At 44.4% G+C, this 22,235-nt stretch overlaps 1 protein-coding gene across 7 annotated transcripts in view; it reads right to left on the bottom strand.

Annotated features, from left to right (window-relative positions):
- The window catches only part of lrch1 (leucine-rich repeats and calponin homology (CH) domain containing 1), a 484,761-nt gene that overhangs the window by 177,040 nt on the left and 285,486 nt on the right, over nt 1–22,235 (bottom strand). For all 7 annotated transcript variants that reach the window (XR_009511715.1, XR_009511716.1, XR_009511714.1 and 4 more), the window contains one exon: nt 14,672–14,759. Coding sequence is in view for 2 of the 7 variants with exons in the window: in XM_059967693.1 (XP_059823676.1) it covers nt 14,672–14,759 (88 nt within the window). In the remaining 5 variants the exon portion in view is untranslated. The remainder of the gene's footprint in view (nt 1–14,671; nt 14,760–22,235) is intronic.

Raw genomic sequence — 22,235 nt, forward strand, 5'->3', positions numbered from 1 at the left:
TACTAGAGTTCAACTGCACTGTCACCCATTTTGGGCAGTCAAAATGATTATGAAAGAAGGACCAAAAAGTAAGACAATGAATACTGGCTGCCCAATAATATAAACGAAAGTTAGGCAAGGCCATACCACCTTCCTTTTTAGATTTCTGAAGGTGAGCTTTATTAAGTCTGGAACTTTTGCCCTTCCATAGATAGGACGAAATAACAGAATCTAACAAATCAAAAAAAAAGCTTTAGAAATAAAAATTGGTAAAGATTGAAATAAGTATAAAAATTTAGGAAGGATATACAATTTAATAACATTAATTCAACCCACCAGAGACATGGACAAGGGTGACCACTGTGTCAAACTCTGTTTCATAGAATTTAAAAGATTAGCAAAATTTTCTCAAAAAAGATCCTTGAAGTTCCTTGTTACTGTAATACCAAGGTAAGTGAATTGATTATTAACTACTTTAAAAGAAGTTCATGAAATACTAATGCTTGTGCTTCTCTATTGATTGGGAAGAGCTCGCTCTTGTGTAAATTAAGTTTGCAACTGGAAAACTGACTAAATTTATTAAGTAGTAAAAAGATTGGAGGTATGAAGTAGTCAGATTTGATATAAAAAGTAAAAGATCATCAGCATAAAGAGAAACTTCAAGCTCAACACCTCCCCTCCAAATCCCCATCAATTCAGCACAGCTACAAAACGCAATCGCCAAAGGCTCTATGGCCAAATCAAAAAGTAAGGGACTTAAGGACATCCATGTCCGGTGCCATGCTTAAGGCTAAAAGACTGGGATTGCTGAGAGTTGGTCAAAACAGAAGTGATGGGACATGAATATAAAAATTTAATCCATGTAATAAAACCTTGCCCAAAGTCAAATTTCACTCCACACCATCGAACGCTTTCTCCGCATCAAGAGAAATGACACATTCAGGAGTCCCAATTGAGGGTGAATGTAAGATATTAAATAAATGCCATATATTAAAAAAGGAAGGCAATTTTTAATAAAACCAGTTTGATCTTCAGAAATAATAGAACGTATGTTTCCAATCTATCAGCCAAAACTTTAGCCAAAATTTTAACATTGACATTTAACAAAGAAATCGACCTAAGCGAAGAACACTCTGTTGGATCTTTACCTTTTTTGGCTAAAAGAATGATATATGCCTTGTTAAATGATGCTGGCAATTTACTATGTTTAAACAAATCAGATAGAACTAAGAATAATTGAGATGAAAGCAGTGAGGAAAATTATTTATAAAATTCTGCAGAAAACCCATCAGGTCCTGGAGATTTAACGAAATTGCAGTGCAGAAATGGCAGAGGATATTTCCTCTAGTGATAATGGCTCATTGAGTTTTGCTTTAAGATCAGAAGAAAGCGAAGGAATATCTAAACTGTTTAAAAAATGCTCAACAGAGATACTGTAGTGGTGTGCTACACGCAGCGCTGAAATAACGACACGTAGTCAATGAACTGCAGTTACAAAAGAGATTTTATTCGAACTTCGCGGCCTCGCTTTAAAGCCTTCCTGATCCCGCCCTCCCCGGGCGCGGATGCTGTAGGGGGCACGTATTCACAGTCCTGTCCCGCACCTTGCTGGTGAAGCAGACTTGGCGCCCTTTTGAGACTGGCCTTTATGCCGGCGTGCTGGCTATTTGTGAGCCGGTTCGAGTGCGCTAGGAAGTGGGTCGCCACATTACCCGCCCCCTAGAACCGGCGATACACCCCCCAATGTCCACAGTCTGGGCCGGACCGTTTGGGAGGTCTGCCTCTGCGCCGCGGTGCTGGAAACTCGACCGGTTGCGCCACGTCCACATGGGCCGGTTTGAGGCGGTCCACCGTGAAAACCTCCTCTCTCCCCCCAACATCTAGCACGAATGTGGACCCGTTGTTTCTGATCACCGTAAACGGCCACTCGTAGGGCCGCTGTAGCGGTGCCTGATGTCCGCCCCTTCGTACAAACACAAACTTACAGTTCTGCAGGTCGGGTTCTGCCCATGTTGCGAAGTGGGTATGGGGGCCAGGTTGCCGAGCCTCTCGCGTAATCTGCCCAGGACTGCTGCGGGTTCTTCATCATGCCCCCTTGGGGCTGGTATAAACTCCCCTGGGACGCTGTACATCAACTTGGCTGACGAGGTGTGCAGATCGTCTTTGGGCGCAGTGCAGATTCCAAGTAGGACCCAGGGAAGCTCGTCCACCCAGTTAGGTCCTCTCAGGCGGGCCATGAGAGCCGACTTTAGGTGACGGTGGAAACGCTGTGGGTTCGACTGTGGGCAATTGTGGGTGGTAGGCAATTGTCCCCAAAAAGCTGGCCATAGCTGACCACAGGCTGGAGGTGAACTGGGCGCCTCTGTCGGAGGTAATGTCGGCAGGTACACCAAAGCGAGATATCCAGGTGGCGATCAGTGCCCGGGCGCAAGATTCGGAGGTTGTGTCGGTGAGCGGGATCGCCTCTGGCCATCTTGTGAACCGGTCCACGATTATGAGGAGGTGCCATGCTCCTCGCGACACTTGCAGGGGGCCCACGATATCCACATGTATGTGGTCGAAACGCCGGTGGGTGGGGTGGAACTGCTGCGGCAGAGCTTTGGTGTGCCGCTGCACCTTGGCTGTTTGGCAGTGCATGCACGTTTTGGCCCATTAACTGACTTGCTTGTGGAGTCCATGCCAAACAAACCTGTTGGAGACCATCTGGATGGTTGTCCTGATGGAGAGGCGTGCTACGTTATGAATGGAGTTGAAAACGCGCCGCCGCCAGGCTGCCGGGACAACGGGACGGTGGTGACGTCACAGAGCAGGGTCTTCTCACCTGGGCCTGGAGCTGCAAATCGGAGACTGCAGTTCTGTAACTAGGGATCTCCTCGTCTGCCTGCTGCGCCTCCACCAGCGCCTCAAAGTCTACCCCTTGGGAAAGGGCATGAATGGTAGGGCGAGAGAGTGTGTCCACCATGACATTGTCCTTTCCCGAGACATGCCGGACATCTGTCATGTATTCAGAGATGTAGGACAGATGGCGCTGCTGGCGGGACGACCAGGGATCAGACACCTTCGTGAACGCAAAGGTAAGCGGTTTGTGGTCTGTGAACACGGTGAAGGGCCTGCCTTCCAAGAAGTACCTGAAGTGCCGGATTGCCAGGTATAGCGCCAACAGTTCCCGGTCAAAAGCACTGTATTTGAGCTCGGGTGGTCGCAGGTGTTTGCTGAAAAACGCCAGGGGTTGCCAGCGACCCTCGATGAGTTGCTCCAGCATCCCACCAACTGCTGTGTTAGATGCGTCCACTGCGAGGGCGGTAGGGACATCCATTCTGGGGTGCACTAGTATCACGGCGTTTGCCAAGGCTTCTTTCGTTTTAATGAAAGTGGTGGTGGACTCCTCGTCCCAGGTAACGTCCTTGCCCGGACCCGACATCAGGGCGAACAGGGGGCACATGATTCGGGCAGCTGAAGGGAGGAAGTGGTGGTAGAAATTTAACATACCCACGAATTCCTGAAGGCCTTTGATTGTGGTGGGTCAGGGGAAATGGCAGACTGCGTCTACCTTAGCGGGCAGAGGGGTTGCCCTGTCTGTAGTGATCCTGTGGCCCAGGAAGTCGATGGTGTCGAGCCCGAACTGGTATTTGGCCGGGTTGATTGTCAGGCCGTATTCACTCAGTTGGGCGTAGAGTTGACGGAGATGGGACAGATGCTCCTGACGACTGCTGCTGGCTATGAGGATGTCATCCAAATAGACGAAAGCGAAATCCAGGTCGCATCCCACCGCATCCATTAACCGCTGAAATGTCTGTGCAACATTCTTCAGGCCGAACGGCATGCGGAGGAACTCGAAAAGGCCGAAAGGGGTGATGAGTGCCGTTTTGGGGACGTCATCAGGATGCATCGGGATTTGATAGTATCCCCGGACGAGGTCTACCTTGGAGAAGATCTGTGCGCCGTGCAGGTTTGCTGCAAAGTCCTGAATATGTGGCACAGGGTAGCGGTCTGCAGTAGTCGCTGCATGGTACTCCAGCCCCCTGATGCTTTGGGCACCATCTGCAGGGGGGAGGCCCAGGGGCTGTCGGACCACTGTATGATCCCCAATTCCTCCATTCTCTTGAACTCCTCCTTCGCCAGTTGGAGCTTGTCCGGGGGAAGCCTTCTAGCACGGGCGTGGAGGGGTGGTCCCTGTGTCAGGATGTGGTGCTGTACATGGCTGCCTTGAACTGCAGTGCCAGAACCGATGGGAAATCCACCAGGACTCTGGTGAAGTCGTTGTCAGACAGCGTGATGGAGTCTAGGTGTGGGGCTGGCAACTGGGCTTCACCCAGGGAGAACGTCTGAAAGGTCTCGGCGTGGACCAGTCTCTGCCTCGGCAGGTCGACCAGGAGGCTGTGAGACTGCAAAAAATCTGCGCCCAGGAGCGTTTGGGCTACGGCGGCCAGTGTGAAATCCCACATGAACTGGCTGGAGCTGAACTGCAGCCTTACGGGTGCCGTAGGTCCTTACTGTGCTGCCGTAGGTCCTTACTGTGCTGCCGTTTGCGGCCCTCAGGGTGGGACCCGGTGCCCTGTTGCAGGTGTCGTAACTCGTCGGAGGTAAGACGTTGATCTCAGCTCCAGTGTTGACCAAAAAACGGCGTCCCGACCGCTTGACCCACACATACAGGAGGCTATCTCGATAGCCAGCCGCCGTAGCCATCAGCGGCTGCTGGCCCTGGCGTTTCCCGGGAACTTGCAGGGTGGGCTACAGCAGTGGGCTTCTGCGCCCCACCGCTGGTGGTAGAAACATCATTGTTCGTTGGTCACACCCCTGCCTCTGGGGTTAGTGGGCTCTGCTGCCGGGCCTGGTCTGGTCTGCTGCTGGTGATCTCTGCAACAGACGCCCCACTCTCCCTCTTGGCTTTCCACAGCAAGTCCGCCTGGGCTGCCACCTTCCGGGGGTTGCTGAAATCCGCGTCGGGCAGCAGCAGGCAGAAGTCCTCGGGCAGCTGCTCCAGGAATGCCTGCTCAAACATGAGGCAGGGCTTGTGTCCTCCAGCCAGGGACAGCATCTCATTCATTAAAGCCGATGGCAGTCTGTCTCTCAAACCATCCAAGTGCAGTAAATGGGCAGCTCGCTCGCGCCGTGAGAGTCTGAAAGTCCTTATGAGCAGGGCTTTGAATTCCGTGTATTTGCCATTCGCTGGGGGAGACAGTATGAACTCCTCAACCTGAGCTGCTGTGTCCTGGTCGAGGGAGCTCACCACGTAGAAGTAACGTGTGTCCTCCGAGGTTATCTGCCAAATGTGGAATTGGGCTTCTGTTTGCTGAAACCATAGGTGAGGTCGCAGCATCCAGAAGCTTGGCAGTTTCAACGAAACTGCATGAACAGATGCGGCGTCGTTCATCTTCGGCCCAAATATCGTTTGGGCCATCAGGGTCACCAATTGTAGCGGTGTGCTACACACAGCGCTGAAATAACGACACGTAGTCGATGAACTCCGGTTACAAAAGAGATTTTATTCGAACTTCGCGGCCTCGCTTTAGAGCCTTCCTGATCCCACCCTCCCCAGGTGCGGATGCTGTAGGGGGCACATATACACAGTCCTGTCCTGCGCATGGGCTTTTCCCCTTGCTGGTGATGCAGACTTGGCGCCCTTTTGGGATTGGCCTTTATGCCGGCGCGCTGGCTATTTGTGAGCTGGTTCGAGTGCGCTAGGAAGTGGGTCACCACAATACTATCATATAAAGATTCAGAGGTATAAAGTTGAGAATAATAAGTATTAAATGTGCCATTAATTTCATAATGATTCGAAGTAGTGTTCCATTTCCCATTCGAATATTTGTAATTTGTTGTTTAGCTTTAGTTGGTTGACTAAAATCTTGCCAGATTTATCACCATGAATATAAAATCGGCTCTTGCTTTCAAGAAGCTGACATTCAATTGGTTGAGTGGAAATAAGGTCAAACTTAGTTTGAAGTTCTACTCGCTTCTTGTACAGTTCGGGATTTTTGGTCTGGGCATATAGTTGGTCTGTTGCTTTAATCTGACTGATCAAATCTAATCACTCTAAATAGGTCTTTCTTTTCAGATTCGCAGTATATGAAATTATTTGACCCCTCAAATATGCTTTCATGACATCCCAGACGACCTGGGATGAAATTTCAGATGACGTGTAGTGTTTAAAAAAGAAGTTATCTGGTCCTTCATAAATTTTACAAAACCATTATCCAACAGCAAGGTCAAGTTAAAACACCAATGTTTATTCATTTGAGGGAAACCAGGAAAATTTATAAACAGGGTAACTGGGGCATGATCCGAAATCAATATACTCTGATAATCGCAAGAGCGAACAGATGGAATCAGCTGGTCATCCATTAAAAAATAATCAATTCTAGTAAAAGTATGATGGACATATGAAAAAAGGAATAATCTCTCTCAGTATGATGGAAAAATTGCCACACATCAGAGATACTATAATTAGAAAGAAAAGAGTGAATGGGTAAAGCAGATTGACTAGGTAGTCTAGGAACAGAGGGCGATCAATCCAAAACTGGATCTAACCAACAATTAAAATCACCACCCAATATAAGAGAATATAAACTCAAGTCAGGCAATAAAGAGAAAAAAAATCAAAAAACTCCACATCATTCGAATTGGGAACATACAGGTTAACCAAGACTACCCTAGTATTATACAGTTTCCCAGAAACTATAATAAAATGACCATTTGTATCAGATACTTTGTTGTGAAGCTCAAAGTGAACATTTTGATTAATAAGGATTGAGACACCCCCTGACTTTAGCCGGGAAGGCAGAATAGAAGTACTGTCCCACCCACCTTGACATAAGACGAGGATTATCAAAACTACGATTATGCGTTTCTTGCAAAAAAGCAATGTAAGCTTTGAGCCGCTTAAGATGTGAAAACATCTTCCTTCTTTTAACAGGATGGTTTAATCCCGTAACATTCCAGCTTATAAGATTCAATGGGCTTCATTTAAAATAAAACACTGTCATTTAAAATAAAACATAAAGGGTAGTAGGTATAAACAAGATCAAACATTCAAATAACAACTCTGGGGCAAAAGTATAAAACAAGAGAATCAGGACAAAAAATGTCCTGAGTAACAAAGAATAACTAAAGGTTCTATAAATGGTGTTGGCACTCCCCACCCCCTCAAATCCCAGAACAAGAAAGCTACCAAAAAACAGCAGCAAGCTCTTCAGAAAAATAACCACCCCAAAAACCAACTTCCAGTTTCTTAATATCATCATAAACACCGTTTAATTAACAATTCAAAAACCAGAGAACTTATGCACTACGAAATAAAATTATACATAAAGAAAAGATAAACAATTCCATCAATAAGTATTAAAGTAATAATCCAGAGTAGCCTACCCACGAGAAACTATAAAGACCGAGTCTGAAGGAGTTGAAATGGCAGGGAGACTTTTGATAAATTTCTGAGCTTTTGTCCCCAGTACTAAGAGTTATTCGGAGGTGGGTTGGATAACGCAGTAATCCATGATTGTAAAACTCTTTCATAACTTCTTTATACTCAGCATGCAGCCTCAGAATTTGAGGAGCATAATCCTCAACGATATGGATAGAATGATCCTTGTAATCTAAGTTTCCTCTCCAACATGCTTCCATGATCAAAAGGTTTTTCACCTGATATCGATGAATACAGAGAATAACTGGGCATGGCCTAGAGCCCAACTCGAGCTTGGCCAGAAATGTACAGTGACTCTGTCTAACTCGGGTGGGGTTTGAAGAATATCCTTCCAAAAAATCTCACAGAGTAAAGAGGAAAAAAATTCAACAGGACATCCACTTTCGATACTATCTGGCAGACCGAGGATTCGTAGATTATAACGTCTGCTCCAACCTTCAAGATCAGTTATTTTGGATATTAACTTGGTGTTATGTTCACTCAAATTGGAACAGACAGCTGCTGAACACGACATTTTAAATCTTTGGTAGCTGACTTGAGATGAGAGAGACATTCGGCATGATCCTCCACTTTGGAATTAATTTGATCCAACTTTGACTCCAACGAAATGAAAGAAGACTTATATTCAGACTTAAATTCAGATATAATCTCTTGGCAGTGCTGTTCCAAAATGGAGATAATCTCAGCAGAGGAACCAGAGACAGTCGCAGTTGCAGAGGCTTTCTTTTCCCCAGATTTAGGGAGCTTTGAGGCCATTGTAGGACAGACGTATTCGCAGGCAGGTAGGAGAACCAAAAATTTAACAGTCTGGAGTAGAAAAAAAGGAGATAAGGAGTGCAGAGATAAGAAATGAAACAGAGCGACCGTTTTAAGCAAATAAACTATCGCCATCTTACCAGAAGTTCAGAAGACAGAGGTTCTACTTCAGCCCGCACCCCGTACCAACTTTACAGAACCATGAATTGAGAGTGAAGGCACACAACTCAACAATACTGATGCCTTCACCTACTTGGGAAACTGCCTCACCTCCTCTTGCAGTCTAGATTGAGAGATCTCAGACTTGCAGACACTGGGGCATCCTTTGGCAGGCTAGGAACATGAGTGTGGGGTGAAGATGGCATCAGGGTGAAGACCAAGCTTGTAGTCTATAGAACAGTCGTCCTGATTTCTCTGATGTATGACTGTGAAACATGGACCCCATACCACAAGTACTTCAAGATACTTGACCAGTTCCACCTGCGATGCCTTCACAAGATCATGAACTTCTCGTGGTAAGACAGAGTCCTCACCACAAAAGTGCTACGAAGGTCTGAGACCTCTGGCACAGGGGCACTGACCATGAAGGTGCAACTCTGATGTGTTTGACATGTGGTCCAGATGGAAGACAACCGCTTTCCAAAAATGGTATTCTTTTCCGAGCTGGCCCATGGCACCAGAAAGCAAGGAGGCCCCACAAAGTGCTATAAAGATTGCATGAAAATGTCCTTCTAGATATACGATATCCCCATGACTGGTTGGGAGTCATTGGCCAAAGATCATAATGCCTGGCATCTGGCAGTCTACAAAGGCACGAGAACATTTGAAGTGTAGTGGCTGAAGGACCTCGATCAAAAGCGCCAGGACCACAAGAAGAGATGACCCGACTCGACATTCCCAATGGACTTCCAAGAGCAGGGACTGGGTATTGATAGTGAATGATCACCCATGATCTCAGAATGGCGGTGCAGACTCGAGGGGCCGAATGGTCTACTTCTGCACCTATTGTCTATTGTCTATTATCAAAGGGACACAATTAAGCCTGCTCTTGATGGGGACAATAATTGCCTGGTATTTAAGGTGCACGAATGTTACATTACCCTGGCAATGCTGCATTCTGGTACTGACTACCTTATTAGATAGAACACTTCAGACACACGATGACCGTGCTGAACATGGTCTCAAATCAAAGCTAAATCTCTTGTGCCTCCAGGTAACACATCCTGCCAATTCCTTCATATTCACATCCTTATCAAGAAGGCTCTTTAACAGCACTATTGTATCTGATTCCACTATGCCGAGCAGCGCGCTCCATGTACAAGCCTCTCTGTGTAAAACAAACTTGGACCACACATCTCCTTTAACTTTACCTCTTCTCACTTTAAACGCACATACTCAGGGCAGGAAAAGACTGTAAGATCATAAGATATAGGAGCACAATTAGGCCATTTGGCCCATCGAGTCTGCTCTGCCATTTCATCATGGCTGATCCAACTTTCCTCTCAGCCCCGATCTCATACCTTCTCCCTGTATCCCTTCATGCCATGACCAATCAAGAATCTATCAACATCTTCCTTAAATATACGTAAAAATTCAATCTCCTCAGCTGCATGTGGCAAAGAATTCCAAAGATTCATCACTTTGGCTAAAGAAATTCCTCCTCATCACCATTGTAAAAGGATGCCCCTCTATTCTGAGGCTGTGTCCTGTGGTCTTACGACTCTCCCCACTATAGGAAACATCCTCTCCACATCCACTCTATCAAGGCCTTTCACCATTCAATAGGTTTCAATGAGAGTACATCTCATTCTTCTGAATCCCAGTGAATACAGGCCCAGAGCCATCAAACAGTCTTTATATGACCAGCCTGAGATCATTTTTGAGAACATCCTTTGAACCCTCTCCAGTTTAAGCATGTCCTTTCTAACCTGCTCACAATACTCCAAATGAGGCCTCACCAGTGCTTTATAAAATCTCAACATTACATCCTCACTTCTATATTCTAACCCTCTTGAAATAAATGCTAAGATTGCATTTGCCTTCCTCACCATAGACTCATCCTGCACGAGGACTCCCAAGTCCCTTTGCACCTCATATTTTGGATTTTCTCTCCATTTAGAAAATAGTCAACCCTTCCATTTCTTCTATCAAAGTGCATGACCATACATTTCCTGACACTGTATTCCATCTGCCATTTTGTCACTCAATCTCCTAATCTGTCTAAGACCTTCTATATCCTCTCTACTTTCTTAGAACTACTTGCCCCTCCACGTAACTTCATATTGTCTGCACACTTGGCCATAATGCCATCAATTTTGTCATCCAAATCATTGACATATAATGTAAAAAGAATCAGTCCCAACACCGATCCCCGTGGAACACCACTAGTCACTGGCAGTCAGTCAGAAAAGGCTCCCTTTATTCCCACTCTTTGCCTCCTGCCAATCAGTCACTGCTAGAATCTTTTCTGTAATACCATGGGCTCATAGCTTGTTAAACAGCCTCATGTGTGGCACTTTGTCAAAAGCCTTCTGAAAATCCAAGTGCACAACATCAACTGATTCTCCTTTGTCTGTCCTAACTTCTTCAAAGAATTCCAGCAGAGGAAACCATGCTGACTATGGCCTATTTTATCATGTGCCTTCAAGTACCCTGATTCTCATCCTTAATAATCAACTCCAACATCTTTCCAACCACAGAGGTCAGACTAACTGGCCTATAGTTTCCTTTCTTCTGCCTCCCTCTCTTCTTGAAGAGTGTCTTCCAGAACCATTCCAGAATTAGTGATTCTTGAAAGACCATTACTAATGCTTCCATGATCTCTTCAGCCATCTCTTTCAGTACCCTGAGGTATACACCATCTGGCCCAGGTGACTTATCTACCCTTAGACCTTTCAGTTTCCCAAGACTCTAGAAATGGTAACTTCACACACTTCATGGCCCCAACCCCTAGGACTTACACCATACTGTTAGTGTGTTCCACAGTGAAGACTGATGCAAATACTTATTCAGTGTGTCTGCTGTTTTGTTGTCCCCCATTACTACCTCTCCAGCATTGTTTTCAAGTAGTCCGATATCCACTCTCACCTCCCTTATACACTTTATCGGATGATGGTATCGGATGTAGTGAGACAGTGAGGAAGGACAGGATGATAGGGCAAAATTTTAAGTCAGTAGGATGAGTTGAAGAGAACATGGGGGCAAAATCAAAAAAGGTAATGAAGGTACTGATCTTGTCACACAGTTAAAGATTGGCAGGTATGATGATGTGGCCATCACTGTGTTGTGGCTGAAAGAAGATCAAGTTTAATTGTCATTCAATCATACATGAATACCCATGAATATCTATGGGTAGCAATACCTATGCCAAGCTGCTGTTTATTGATTACAGCTCAGCACCGAACACAAAGATACTCTCAGTTCTTATCAACAAGCTCCTAAATTGGAGCTTCTGTACCTCCATCTGCAACTGGATCCTTGACTTTCTCACCAGAAGACCACAATCTATGCAGATCAGAAATAACATCTCTGTCTCAGTGACAATCCACACTGGTACACCTCAAGGATGCATGCTTGGCCCACTGCTCTACTCCCTCTACACTTATGAATGTATGGTTAGGCACAGCTCAAAAGCCATTTATAAATTTGCCAAAGACACAACTACGGTTGGCAGGAATTCAGATGGTGATGAGGAGACGTGGAGGGTGAGATAGATCAACTGCTTGAGTGATGTCGCAGCAACAACCTTGTACTCAACATCAGAAAGACCAAGAAATTGCTTGTGGACTACAGCAAGGGGAAGTTGAGGGAGCACACACCTCCTCATTGAGGGATCAAAAGTGAAAAGGGCAAGCACTTTCAAGATCCTGGTATCAACATCTCCGAGGATCCATCCTGGGCCCAACGTATCATTGCAATTACAAAGAAGGAGTTTCATTAGGAATTGGTAGAGAATTGGCATTAAGTCAATTCCTTCCAAAGACATTCACAAATTTCTATAGATGTACTGTGGAGAACATTCTAACTGGTTGAATCACCATCTAGCATGGAGGGCCACTGCACAGGATCAGAAAAAGGTGCAGAAACTTGTAAACTCTGCCAGCTCCATCCTGGGCAATAGCCTCCCCAGCATCCAGGACACCTTCAAAAGGCAGCATACATAATATATGAACCCCATTACCCAGGACACGCACCCATAGCCCTCTATTTTTCTAAGCTCCATGTACCAATCCAGGAGTCTCTTAAAAGACCTTGTTGTATCCAATATGTTAAATAAAGGATTAGACTATTTTCTAAAAGGGAAGAAATTCAAAAATCAGAGATGGAAAGGGAATTGGGATTCTTTGTGCGAGATTTCCTAAAGGTTAATTTGCACGCTGAGTCGATGTTAGCACAATGTTAGCATTCATTTTAAGAGGACTAGAATATAAGACCAAGTATGTGGTGCTGAGGCTTTATAAGGTATTGGGCAGACCACACGGAGTATTATGAGCAGTTTTGGGCCCAGACCTAAGAAAAGATGAGCTGGCATTAGATAGGGTCCAGAGAAGGTTTGTGACAATGATCCCAGGAATGAAAGGGTTAACAAATGAGGAGCATTTAATGGCTCTGAATATATAATACTGGAGTTAAGAAGAATGAGGGACGATATCAGAAGTTGAAAGGCCTAGACTGAATGAATGTGGATAGAATTTTCCTACAGTGGGTGAATCTAGGAGCAGAGGGCACAACTTCAGAATAGAGGGACATCTATTTAGTACAGAGATGATGAGGAATTTCGTTAGCCAGAGAATGATGAATCCATAGAATTCAATGCCACAGATAACTGTGAAGGCCATCATAGATTATATTTGAAGCGGATGTTGAGACATCAATGGTTATAGAGAGAAGGCAAGAATCGGGTTAAAAAGGATTAAAAAAATCAGCAATGATGGAAAGGTACAGCAGACTCGATAGGCCAAGTGGCCAATGTCTTATGGTATTATACATGCATGAGTTAGCTATCATTACTTCAAGAATATTTCCAGATTATGCTTTTACACGATTTTACACATCTTTCCTTTCTTGTGTTTATAAAAAGTCTTCATAAGTCATAGTGGTGGTGTCTAAGTGACATAGGTTTAATGTGAGGGTGGAATGTTTAAAGGAGATTTGAGGAGCAATTTTTTCACACAATGATTTGTTGAAATCAGGAACATATGACATGAGGAGATGGTGAAGGCAAATACTCTCACGATATTGAAAAGCATCTTGGCAAGCATTAAAGCATAGAAGGCTATAGACATAATGAAGGTTACTGGGATCAGTGTAGATTAGGGGTCCCCAACCCTTTTTTATGCCTTGGACCCCTACCATTAGCAGAGGGGTCTGTTGACCCCAGGTTGGAAAGCCCTAGGCCAGATGGATGTAATGGTCATTTGTCCTGGTGAGCTGAAGTTTCTGTTTCTGTGATCAAAGATTCTATGACCTCATTTCAAGCTAAAACAATGCAGCTAAGTTTTGGATGAAATATTTTATACAAGTTATTTCTGCACACAGCTTATTTAATTGGTGAACATTCCAAGCAAGAAGACTGATGAAATCTACCAATGGTTTACACTTAATTAAATTTGTATTGACTTCCTGTGATGTCTCAGCTGGTAAATTCTTAATTTAAGCATGTGATAGCAGAAGATAAAACTGCAACTAATGTTTTTTTTGTGTGGAATAACAGCAATTTAGAAAAGCAGATTATATTAAGAAATTGTATGTTTTCTTAATAATAACCTTGAGCTCGAACAAGGTTGCAAAAGAATTCCAGGGCTTTAGATCAGACTTGGCTTTTCTAAGTTGCTGTTATTCCACATAAAAAAAATCATATATTCTTTTAATCAGTCCCCAAGAATATCTATCGTAGTACAAATAATTTCAATCAACTATTCAGTCACATGATAAGCACCAGTTATTGCAACCTCTCAATTCAGGCGCAGATTTTCAGTACATCTTATTGCAGCAGTTTTAATTGTCATAACATCAATTAATGAAAACACCAAAATCTGACATAAAAGTCAAGGCAGCCCAGCCAAATAGTCAGGCTTCCATTTCCTTATCAAACATAGGTTGTTTTTCAAAGCTGAGACAGAAATAGTTAAAATTGTTAGATATAAAAGAGAAAATGGTACTGGCATACAGCTATTAGAAATAACTCCCTTACTCACTGCTTACAGTAAGATATCAGAAAATCCAAGGTACTGCTGACTGTCTGTAAGACTTACGGGTCTTTTACAATCTGGATTGTTATTCTGGTCCAGCTGGCATAAAATGATATTCTGCTACAATAGTTTCATATAATGGTTACAGACTTGTAACTTAAAGTGAAATGAGATTTAGTGCTAAAAGCACAAGTTAGATAAGAGAACCACTGACTATTGTTCTGTCTACGTATTAATGCCATCAGTGAAACTATTAAAAATTCACATAACTTTTTAAGTTTTATCTGTCAAATGAACATTTTAATATATTGAAAATACTTACTTCTGTTGCAGAGAGGTGTTTATCCCCATTGTCACTTCCAATCCCAGAATCAAAATCGTGTTTTTTGTCAGGATAAATATCTTCAATGCTTGATAAACAAGGGAAAGGAAATCCAAAATGTTAAAACTGAAGCTGTTGCTAACAACCACTACTCCAGCAGAGAAAAAACAGTACTGTCGCTCTGAAACCATCAGTATAATGAGTGCAGAGTTAGCAATTCCCTGTGAGCATAACTTCATTATCTAAAAAAAGCTGTCTTTCTGGCACAGATTCACTTGGAGCTCAATACTTATTTCACTAATACACAGTGGGAATAGCCAATTGTCAATTTACCATTTGAGTAACTGTCCTGCTTCTACCTCTATCACCTAATTATTTTTATGGAAATTCTGGGTCAAGGTGAGGAATAATGCTATCTACATTCATATTTTGATCTTTCTCTCTCTGGGACAGCACTGACATAACTTTCTCAAAGCTACCACGGTTCTTCTGTCCCACTTTTTCCTTCACTGCACATAGTAACAAGTTGTTTCCTTATTTTCAGGCATTGAAGATCACAAATTTCAGCAGCTCTTGAGTCCCCTATCTATCCTGACTTTCTCTCATTCATCTTCCCTGACCCAACTCCAACTCTTGCATCACTTTCACTATCCATTCTGACCTTCCTTTCTCGGACCCTGAACAATCCGTGCTCAGCAGAGGCCTAATTCTCGCCAACCCTGCCCCCTTCAGCATACCTGCTAAATTCTGTGCTGAAAATGCCATTGAATTCTGGTTTGATCAACCCTTTCTCCAGCATCTGAAAAGAGCTGATCCTCCTGGACTTTTGACTTGACCTTCTGCCCCCTTAAGAGCTATTCATTGCTCTGAATGGAACACTGATCAGCTTCATTTTTCCACAGATCTCACTTACTCTAATTGCTCCCCTCTAACTGCAACACTCCACTCTGCAAGCAGTGACCCTGATATTACCATGAAGAGGCAGGTGTGATTGTGCTCTAGTGAACTCAGCTCTAGCTCACCGAGGCAAAACATCAACTCTGACACACATCTTCATACCGCCCTCTGGTCCATGATGCCAATTACTTTCATATTGTCAGAGACCTCAATTTCTCAGAAGATCTTCTAACCTCATAGAGCCCCTGCATCACACACACTTGTTTCTACCTCCTGCTTTAGATCCACAAGGATGGTTGTCTGGTAAAGTTAATATTTACTTTATTAACTTTATTATGGGGTGGTAAATTGGATTAGTAAGTATGCAGATGATACTAAGGTAGGTGGCGTTGTGGATAATGAAGTAGGTTTTCAAAGCCTGCAGAGAGATTTAGGCCAGTTAGAAGAGTGGGCTGAACGATGGCAGATGGAGTTTAATGCTGATAAGTCTGAGGTGCTACATTTTGGTAGGAATAATCCAAATAGGGCATACATGGTAAATAGTAGGGCATTGAAGAATGCAGTAGAACAGAATGATCTAGGAATAATGGTGCATAGCTCCCTGAAGGTGGAATCTCATGTGGATAGGATGGTGAAGAAAACTTTTGGTATGCTGGCCTTTATAAATCAGAGCATTGAGTATAGGAGTTGGGATGTAATATTGAAATTGTACAAGGCATTGTTAAGGCCAAATTTGGAGTATTGTGTCCAGTTCTGGCCAATGAATTATAGGAAAGATATCGACAAAATAGGGAGAGTACAGAAAAGATTTACTAGAATGTTACCTGGGTTTCAGCACCTAAGTTACAGGGAAAGGTTGAACAAGTTAGGTCTTTATTCTTTGGAGCATAGAAGGTTGAGGGGGGAACTTGATAGAGGTAATTAAAATATAAGGGGGATAGATAGAGTTGACGTGGATAGGCTTTTTCCATTGAGAGTAGGGGAAATGCAAACAAGAGGACATGAGTTTAGAGTTAGGGGGCAGAAGTTTAAGGGTAACATGAGGGGGAATTTCTTTACTCAGAGAGTGGTAGGTGTGTGGAACAAGCTTCCAGTAGAAGTGGTAGAGGCAGGGTCGGTATTGTGATTTACAGTAAAATTGGATAGGTTTATGGACAGGAAAGGAATGGAGGGTTCTGGGCTGAGTGCGGGCCAGTGGGACTAGGTGAGAGTAAGCATTCAGCATGGACAAGAAGGGCTGAGATGGCCTGTTTCCGTGCTGGAATTGTTATATGGTTAATATTACAGCCTGCTCTTTCCCCTTCTTGCCTTTCTTTCCTGGTCCAGTCACTTCCATTTACATCCATGGCATCTCCACTTGGATGACTTCCAATGTCCTGGTCATGACTGACTCATTTTCACAATCTTTCTACATGTCCATTCCACATTGAAGGGGTGGAAAGTTCTCTGTTTCTTAATTAAGCAGAAATCCAACTGGTTCACCTTCACCAATACATTTATTCACCTGAGTGAACTCCAGCAGGAGGGCAGCAACAGCTGGAGTTTCTGTGAGCAATTCAGAAGGCACAGGATAGATATATTCCAAAAAAGAAGTATTCTAAAGATAGGGTGACACAAATGACGCTAACAAGAATAGTCGAAGTCAACATAAAAACCAAAGAGAGGGCACTGGGGCCTTGAGAAACAGATAAGTGGATAGCACTTATCTGTCAGGAGATAGAAGGACAAAAGTCAGATACGAGAGACTACCACTGTGGCTGATTTTGCTTAACAATAAGTACTCTTGTTTGAGTTCTGTTGGGTGGGGAGGAGACACCCTACCTGGGAAGCATCAGTGGCCACACCTCTGGCACAGAAGGGTAGGGAAAGGAAGAAGGCAGCAGTAATAGATGACTCAAAAGTTAGGGGGTCAGACAGGTGAATCTGTGGACGCAGGAAAGAAACTCAGATGGCTGACTGCCAGGGTTTGGTATGTTTCTGACCATGTCCACGATATAGACAATAGACAATAGGTGCAGAAGTAGACCATTCGGCCCCTCGAGTCTGCACCGCCATTCTGAGATCATGGCTGATCATTCACTATCAATACCCAGTCCCTGCCTTGTCCCCATATCCCTTGATTCCCCTATCCATCAGAAGAGGAAAGGTGAACAGCCAGAGGTCGTGGTACATACTGGTACCAACGACATAAGTAGGCAAAGGGAGGAGGTCCTGAAAACAGACTACAGGGAGTTAGGAAGGAAGTTGAGAAGCAGGGCCTCAAAAGCATTGGAGAGAGATAGGAACAGACAAGTTAGAAAAGCGTTTAATTGGAGTAGAGAGAATTATGAGGACTTGAATGACCTGTACAAAAAGGACAGGTTGCACTTGAATCCCAGGGGGAACAATATCCTGGCAGGGAGGTTTGCTAAGGATACTGAGGAGAGTTTAAACTAGAATTGTTGGGGGGTGGGAACTGAACTGAAAAGACTGGGGAAGAGGCGGTTGGCTCACAAATAGAGAAAGCTTGTAGACAGTGCAAGAGGGAGGATAGGCAGGTGATAGAGAAGGGAGCACTCAGACTGAAGGTTTGAGATGTGTCTCTTTTAACGCAAGGAGTGCTGTAAACAAAGCGGATGAGCTTAGAGCATGGATCAGTACTTGAAGCTATGATGTGGTGGCCATTACAGAGACTTGGATGGCTCAGGGACAGGAATAGTTACTGCAAGTGCCGGGTTTTAGGTGTTTCAGAAAGGGTAGGGAGGGAGGCAAAAGAGGTGGGGGCGTGGCACTGTTAATCACAGCTGCAGAAAAGGAGGATGCCATGGAGGAATTGTCTACAGAGTCTCTGTGGGTGGAGGTTAGGAACAGGAAGGGGTCAATAACTTTACTGGGTATTTTTTATAGGCCACCCAATAGTAACAGGGATATCGAGGAGCAGATAGGGAAACAGATCGTGGAGAGGTGAAATAATAACAGAGTTGTCGTGATGGGAGAATTTAATTTCCCAAATATCGATTGTCATCTCCCTAGAGCAAAGGGTTTAGATGGGGTGGAGTTTGTTAGGTGTCAGCAGGAAGGTTTCCTGACACCGTATGTAGATAAGCCTACAAGAGGAGAGGCTGTATCTGATTTGGTATTGGGAAATTAACCTGGTCAGGTGTCAGATCTCCCAGTGGGAGAGCATTTTGGAAACACTGTAGCGATCATAATTCTATTTTCTTTCTCTTTCCTTGGAGAGAGATAGGGACAGAGAAGTTAGAAAAGCATTTAATTCGAGTAAGGGGAATTATGACGATATCAGACAAGAAACTGGAAGCTCAGATTCGAAACAGATGTTCTCAGGGAAAAGTACGGAAGAAATGTGGCAAATATTCAGGGGATATTTATATGGAGTTCTGCATAGGTACATTCCAATGAGACAGGGAAGTTGTGGTAAGGTACAGGAACCGTGGTGTACAAAGGCTGTAATAACTCTAGTCAAGAAGAAAAGAAAAGCTTACAAAAGTTTCAGAGAGCTAGATAATGTTAGAGATCTAAAAGATTATAAGGCTAACAGGAAGGAACTTAGGAGAGCCAGAAGAGGACATGAGAAGGCTTTCGTGGGCAGGATTAAGGAAAACCCTAAGGCATTCTACAATTATGTGAAGAGCAAGAGGATAAGATATGAAAGAATAGGACCTATCAAGTGTGACAGTGGGAAAATGTGCATGGAACCGGAGGAAATAGCAGAGGTACTTAATGATTACTTTACTTCAGTATTCACTATTGTTATGAATGTACCACAGATTTGAGGGGCCGAAGGGTGCGGGGTAGCCCCCTCCTTTGTGAGAATCGCAAGATCACTATTGATTTGGGTCAGGAGACCCAGGAAATGAGAGAGAGACGTGCAGAATGTCTAGTCCCCCCCCGCGATATAAAGCTATGGGAAACGGCCATTGTCTCTTGGAGACAGACTTGTGTATTGCAAAACTGTGCTACGTGGAAGCCCTCAGGCAAAGTGGGCTAGTTGAGGGAGGGATTGCCTCACCCCAATCTGACTGACATCTGAGACCCTGTGAGTCAGGATAAAAGAGGGTCTGTGGGAACAGCCCCTTCAGACGCACCAGAAGAAACGCTAGCAATCGCGTAATAGCGGAAGCCGGTGGGGGAGGAGGCCACATGCATTCGGTTCCATTTGCCCCAGAACCGGTGGCTTTTACCACAGAAGAACGGCTTTTAGCTACCAACTGGGAAACCAACTCCCAACGACTCTCGAAGAATTGACATCATAAAAGGAATGGGCAAGTTAAACCTCCGTCTTTCTCTCCAAACAAAAAAGCTGCATCCTACAGCTTGAACGAACTAAAGTGACTTTTATATTTCCATCGGACAATACATTATCCCCTAGACAATGACAGAGCTATTTCTTCTTGATTCTTATTATACCCGTGCTTTTAGATTTAGCATTGACACGTATATTATCTGTATGTTTGCATTGATATTATTTTTGTGTATTTTTATCAATAAATACTGTAAAAAATAGTACCGCCAGACTTCAACGGACCTCTCTATCTTTGCTGGTAAGTGATCCAGTTATGGGATACGTAACAAAATTGAAGTTCTTGTCTCGGGATTTGACACTAAATTGGGAGGCCAGTGAATCGGGCTTGTAAGTCCAAAACTTGGATCTGGTTACGCGGGTAGCCAGACGGGAAACCAGCAAAGATGGACGTGGGTGAATTTATAGAAAACCCGACTCTGACTCTAGAGGCGGCCACAAAATCAGACTTGATAAATTTGGCGAAGGGGTTAAACCTCGTAGAGGCGAGGTTGTCAATGAAAAAGTGGGAGGTGCAAAGGGCAAAAACTCAGTATTATATCAGGAAGAATGTGTTTGCAGCTGAGGGACTGGAAAATATCCCTGAAAAGGTACCAGCTAGTGGGACGGCTCAGTTCGAGTTGGAGAAATTAAAGTTGGAACATGCAATTAAGTTAAAGCAGCTGGAGGCAGCTGAGAAGGAGAATGAAAGGGCTGAGAGAGAAAAGGAGCATGCGCTCCAGCTAAAGGAGTTAGAGGTGAAATGGGAGCAGGAAAGAGCTGAGAAACAAAGAGAGCATGAAATTCAGTTAAAACAGCTGGAAGCAGCTGAGAAAGAAAAAGAGAAGGACTGAGAGTATGGGGAGGCAGAGAAACAAAGGAAACATGACTTGGAGATGGAGAAGTTAAGGCAAGGGTGAAGAGATCAAGGGTCAGACCGAGAGGAGCGGTTCAATGTTAGTCGAGAGTTGAGATTAGTACCTCCGTTCGAGGAGACGGATGTTGATAGTTATTTCTTGCTTTTTGAAAAGGTGGCAGTGAATCAGAAGTGGCCCAGAGATCAGTGGGTGGCGCTGTTACAAAGTGTGTTAAAAGGGAAGGCATAGCAGGCATATACGGCGTTGGCCATGGAGGAGGAAGAGGAGGAGATTATGACAAAGTAAAGGTGGCCATTCTCCGGAGTTATGAGCTAGTACCTGAAGCGTATAGACAAAAGTTCAGAAATTTAAAGAAAGGGTGGAATCAGACGTATACCGAGTTTGCCTATGAGAAGGGTGTGCTCTTGGATCGTTGGTGCACAGCAGAGATAGTAGAGGAGGATTATTGGCATCTCAGGGAGTTAATTCTGATTGAGGAATTTAAAGGTTGCGTTTCGGAGAATATCCAGATGTATTTGAATGAGAAGCCGAATAAGTTCATCTCAGAATTTTCTAGGTTCGCAGATGAATATGCCCTAACCCACAAGACAAAGTTTTCCTCAAATAAAAGTTCCCAGAGAGACCGTGGGAACGATCGAGAAAGTACGCTGGCTGAGGCAGAGGTCCCGCCGGGAGCTAGTGGTAAGGTTGAGGGGGAAAGGCCAGACGGCCAGAGATTTCCGGGCTTGACCTGTTTTAATTGTGGAAGGGAGGGGCATATTGCATCTAGGTGCTTTGCTCCGAGGAAAGAGACAGGAAAAGGGAAAGCAGCAGTCCCTATCGGATGTGCTGTGGTAATCAGTAAATTGACAAGAGAGCCCCGGGTAGACAGAGTACGAGAAGGGTCTAAGACTTGTCTGTCAAATGGAACCGTGTCTGTGAGGGAGGGAGACCTATCAGTTCCAGTACAGATCTGGAGAGACACGAGGGCTGAGCTGTCATTGATCAGCAGTAAGGTACTAGATTTTGGTCGCAAGACGGGAATGGTAGCTGTGAAGGGACAGAAATGGTGCCCTTACATAAGGTCATTCTGGAATGTGAGCTGGTGTCTGGACCAGTTGAAATAGGGGTGCAATAAGAATTCCTGAGAACTGACGCGGACGTCCTTCTCTGTAATGATTTAGCAGGTGGTAAGGTTTGGGCAGCCATGACGATGACCAACCGGCCGGTGAGTGTTGCGGCCCCGCCCCTAGATTCCAAGATCTATCCCGCAGGCGCGATCACTCGCAGCATGTCAAGAGAGGCAGCTGAGAAAGGGAGCAGTTTAAATCCGGCCAGTTCCAATTTGGCCGAGACGTTTTTACCAACCCCATACCACGAGGGTTTAGAGGGTGGTAAAACGAAGAGTAGTAAAGTGAAAGAGAGTAAGGGAGAGGAGGTAGACCTGCCCTTAGCGAGGAGAAAAGTTCTAGAGGCAGAAGATGAAGATGAGAAACAGCTAGAGCTGTTAAAAGGTCCAGGGTTGGACCTG

Source organism: Hypanus sabinus, chromosome 4 (assembly GCF_030144855.1).
Source record: "Hypanus sabinus isolate sHypSab1 chromosome 4, sHypSab1.hap1, whole genome shotgun sequence".
In the NCBI taxonomy this organism is placed as follows: domain Eukaryota; kingdom Metazoa; phylum Chordata; class Chondrichthyes; order Myliobatiformes; family Dasyatidae; genus Hypanus; species Hypanus sabinus.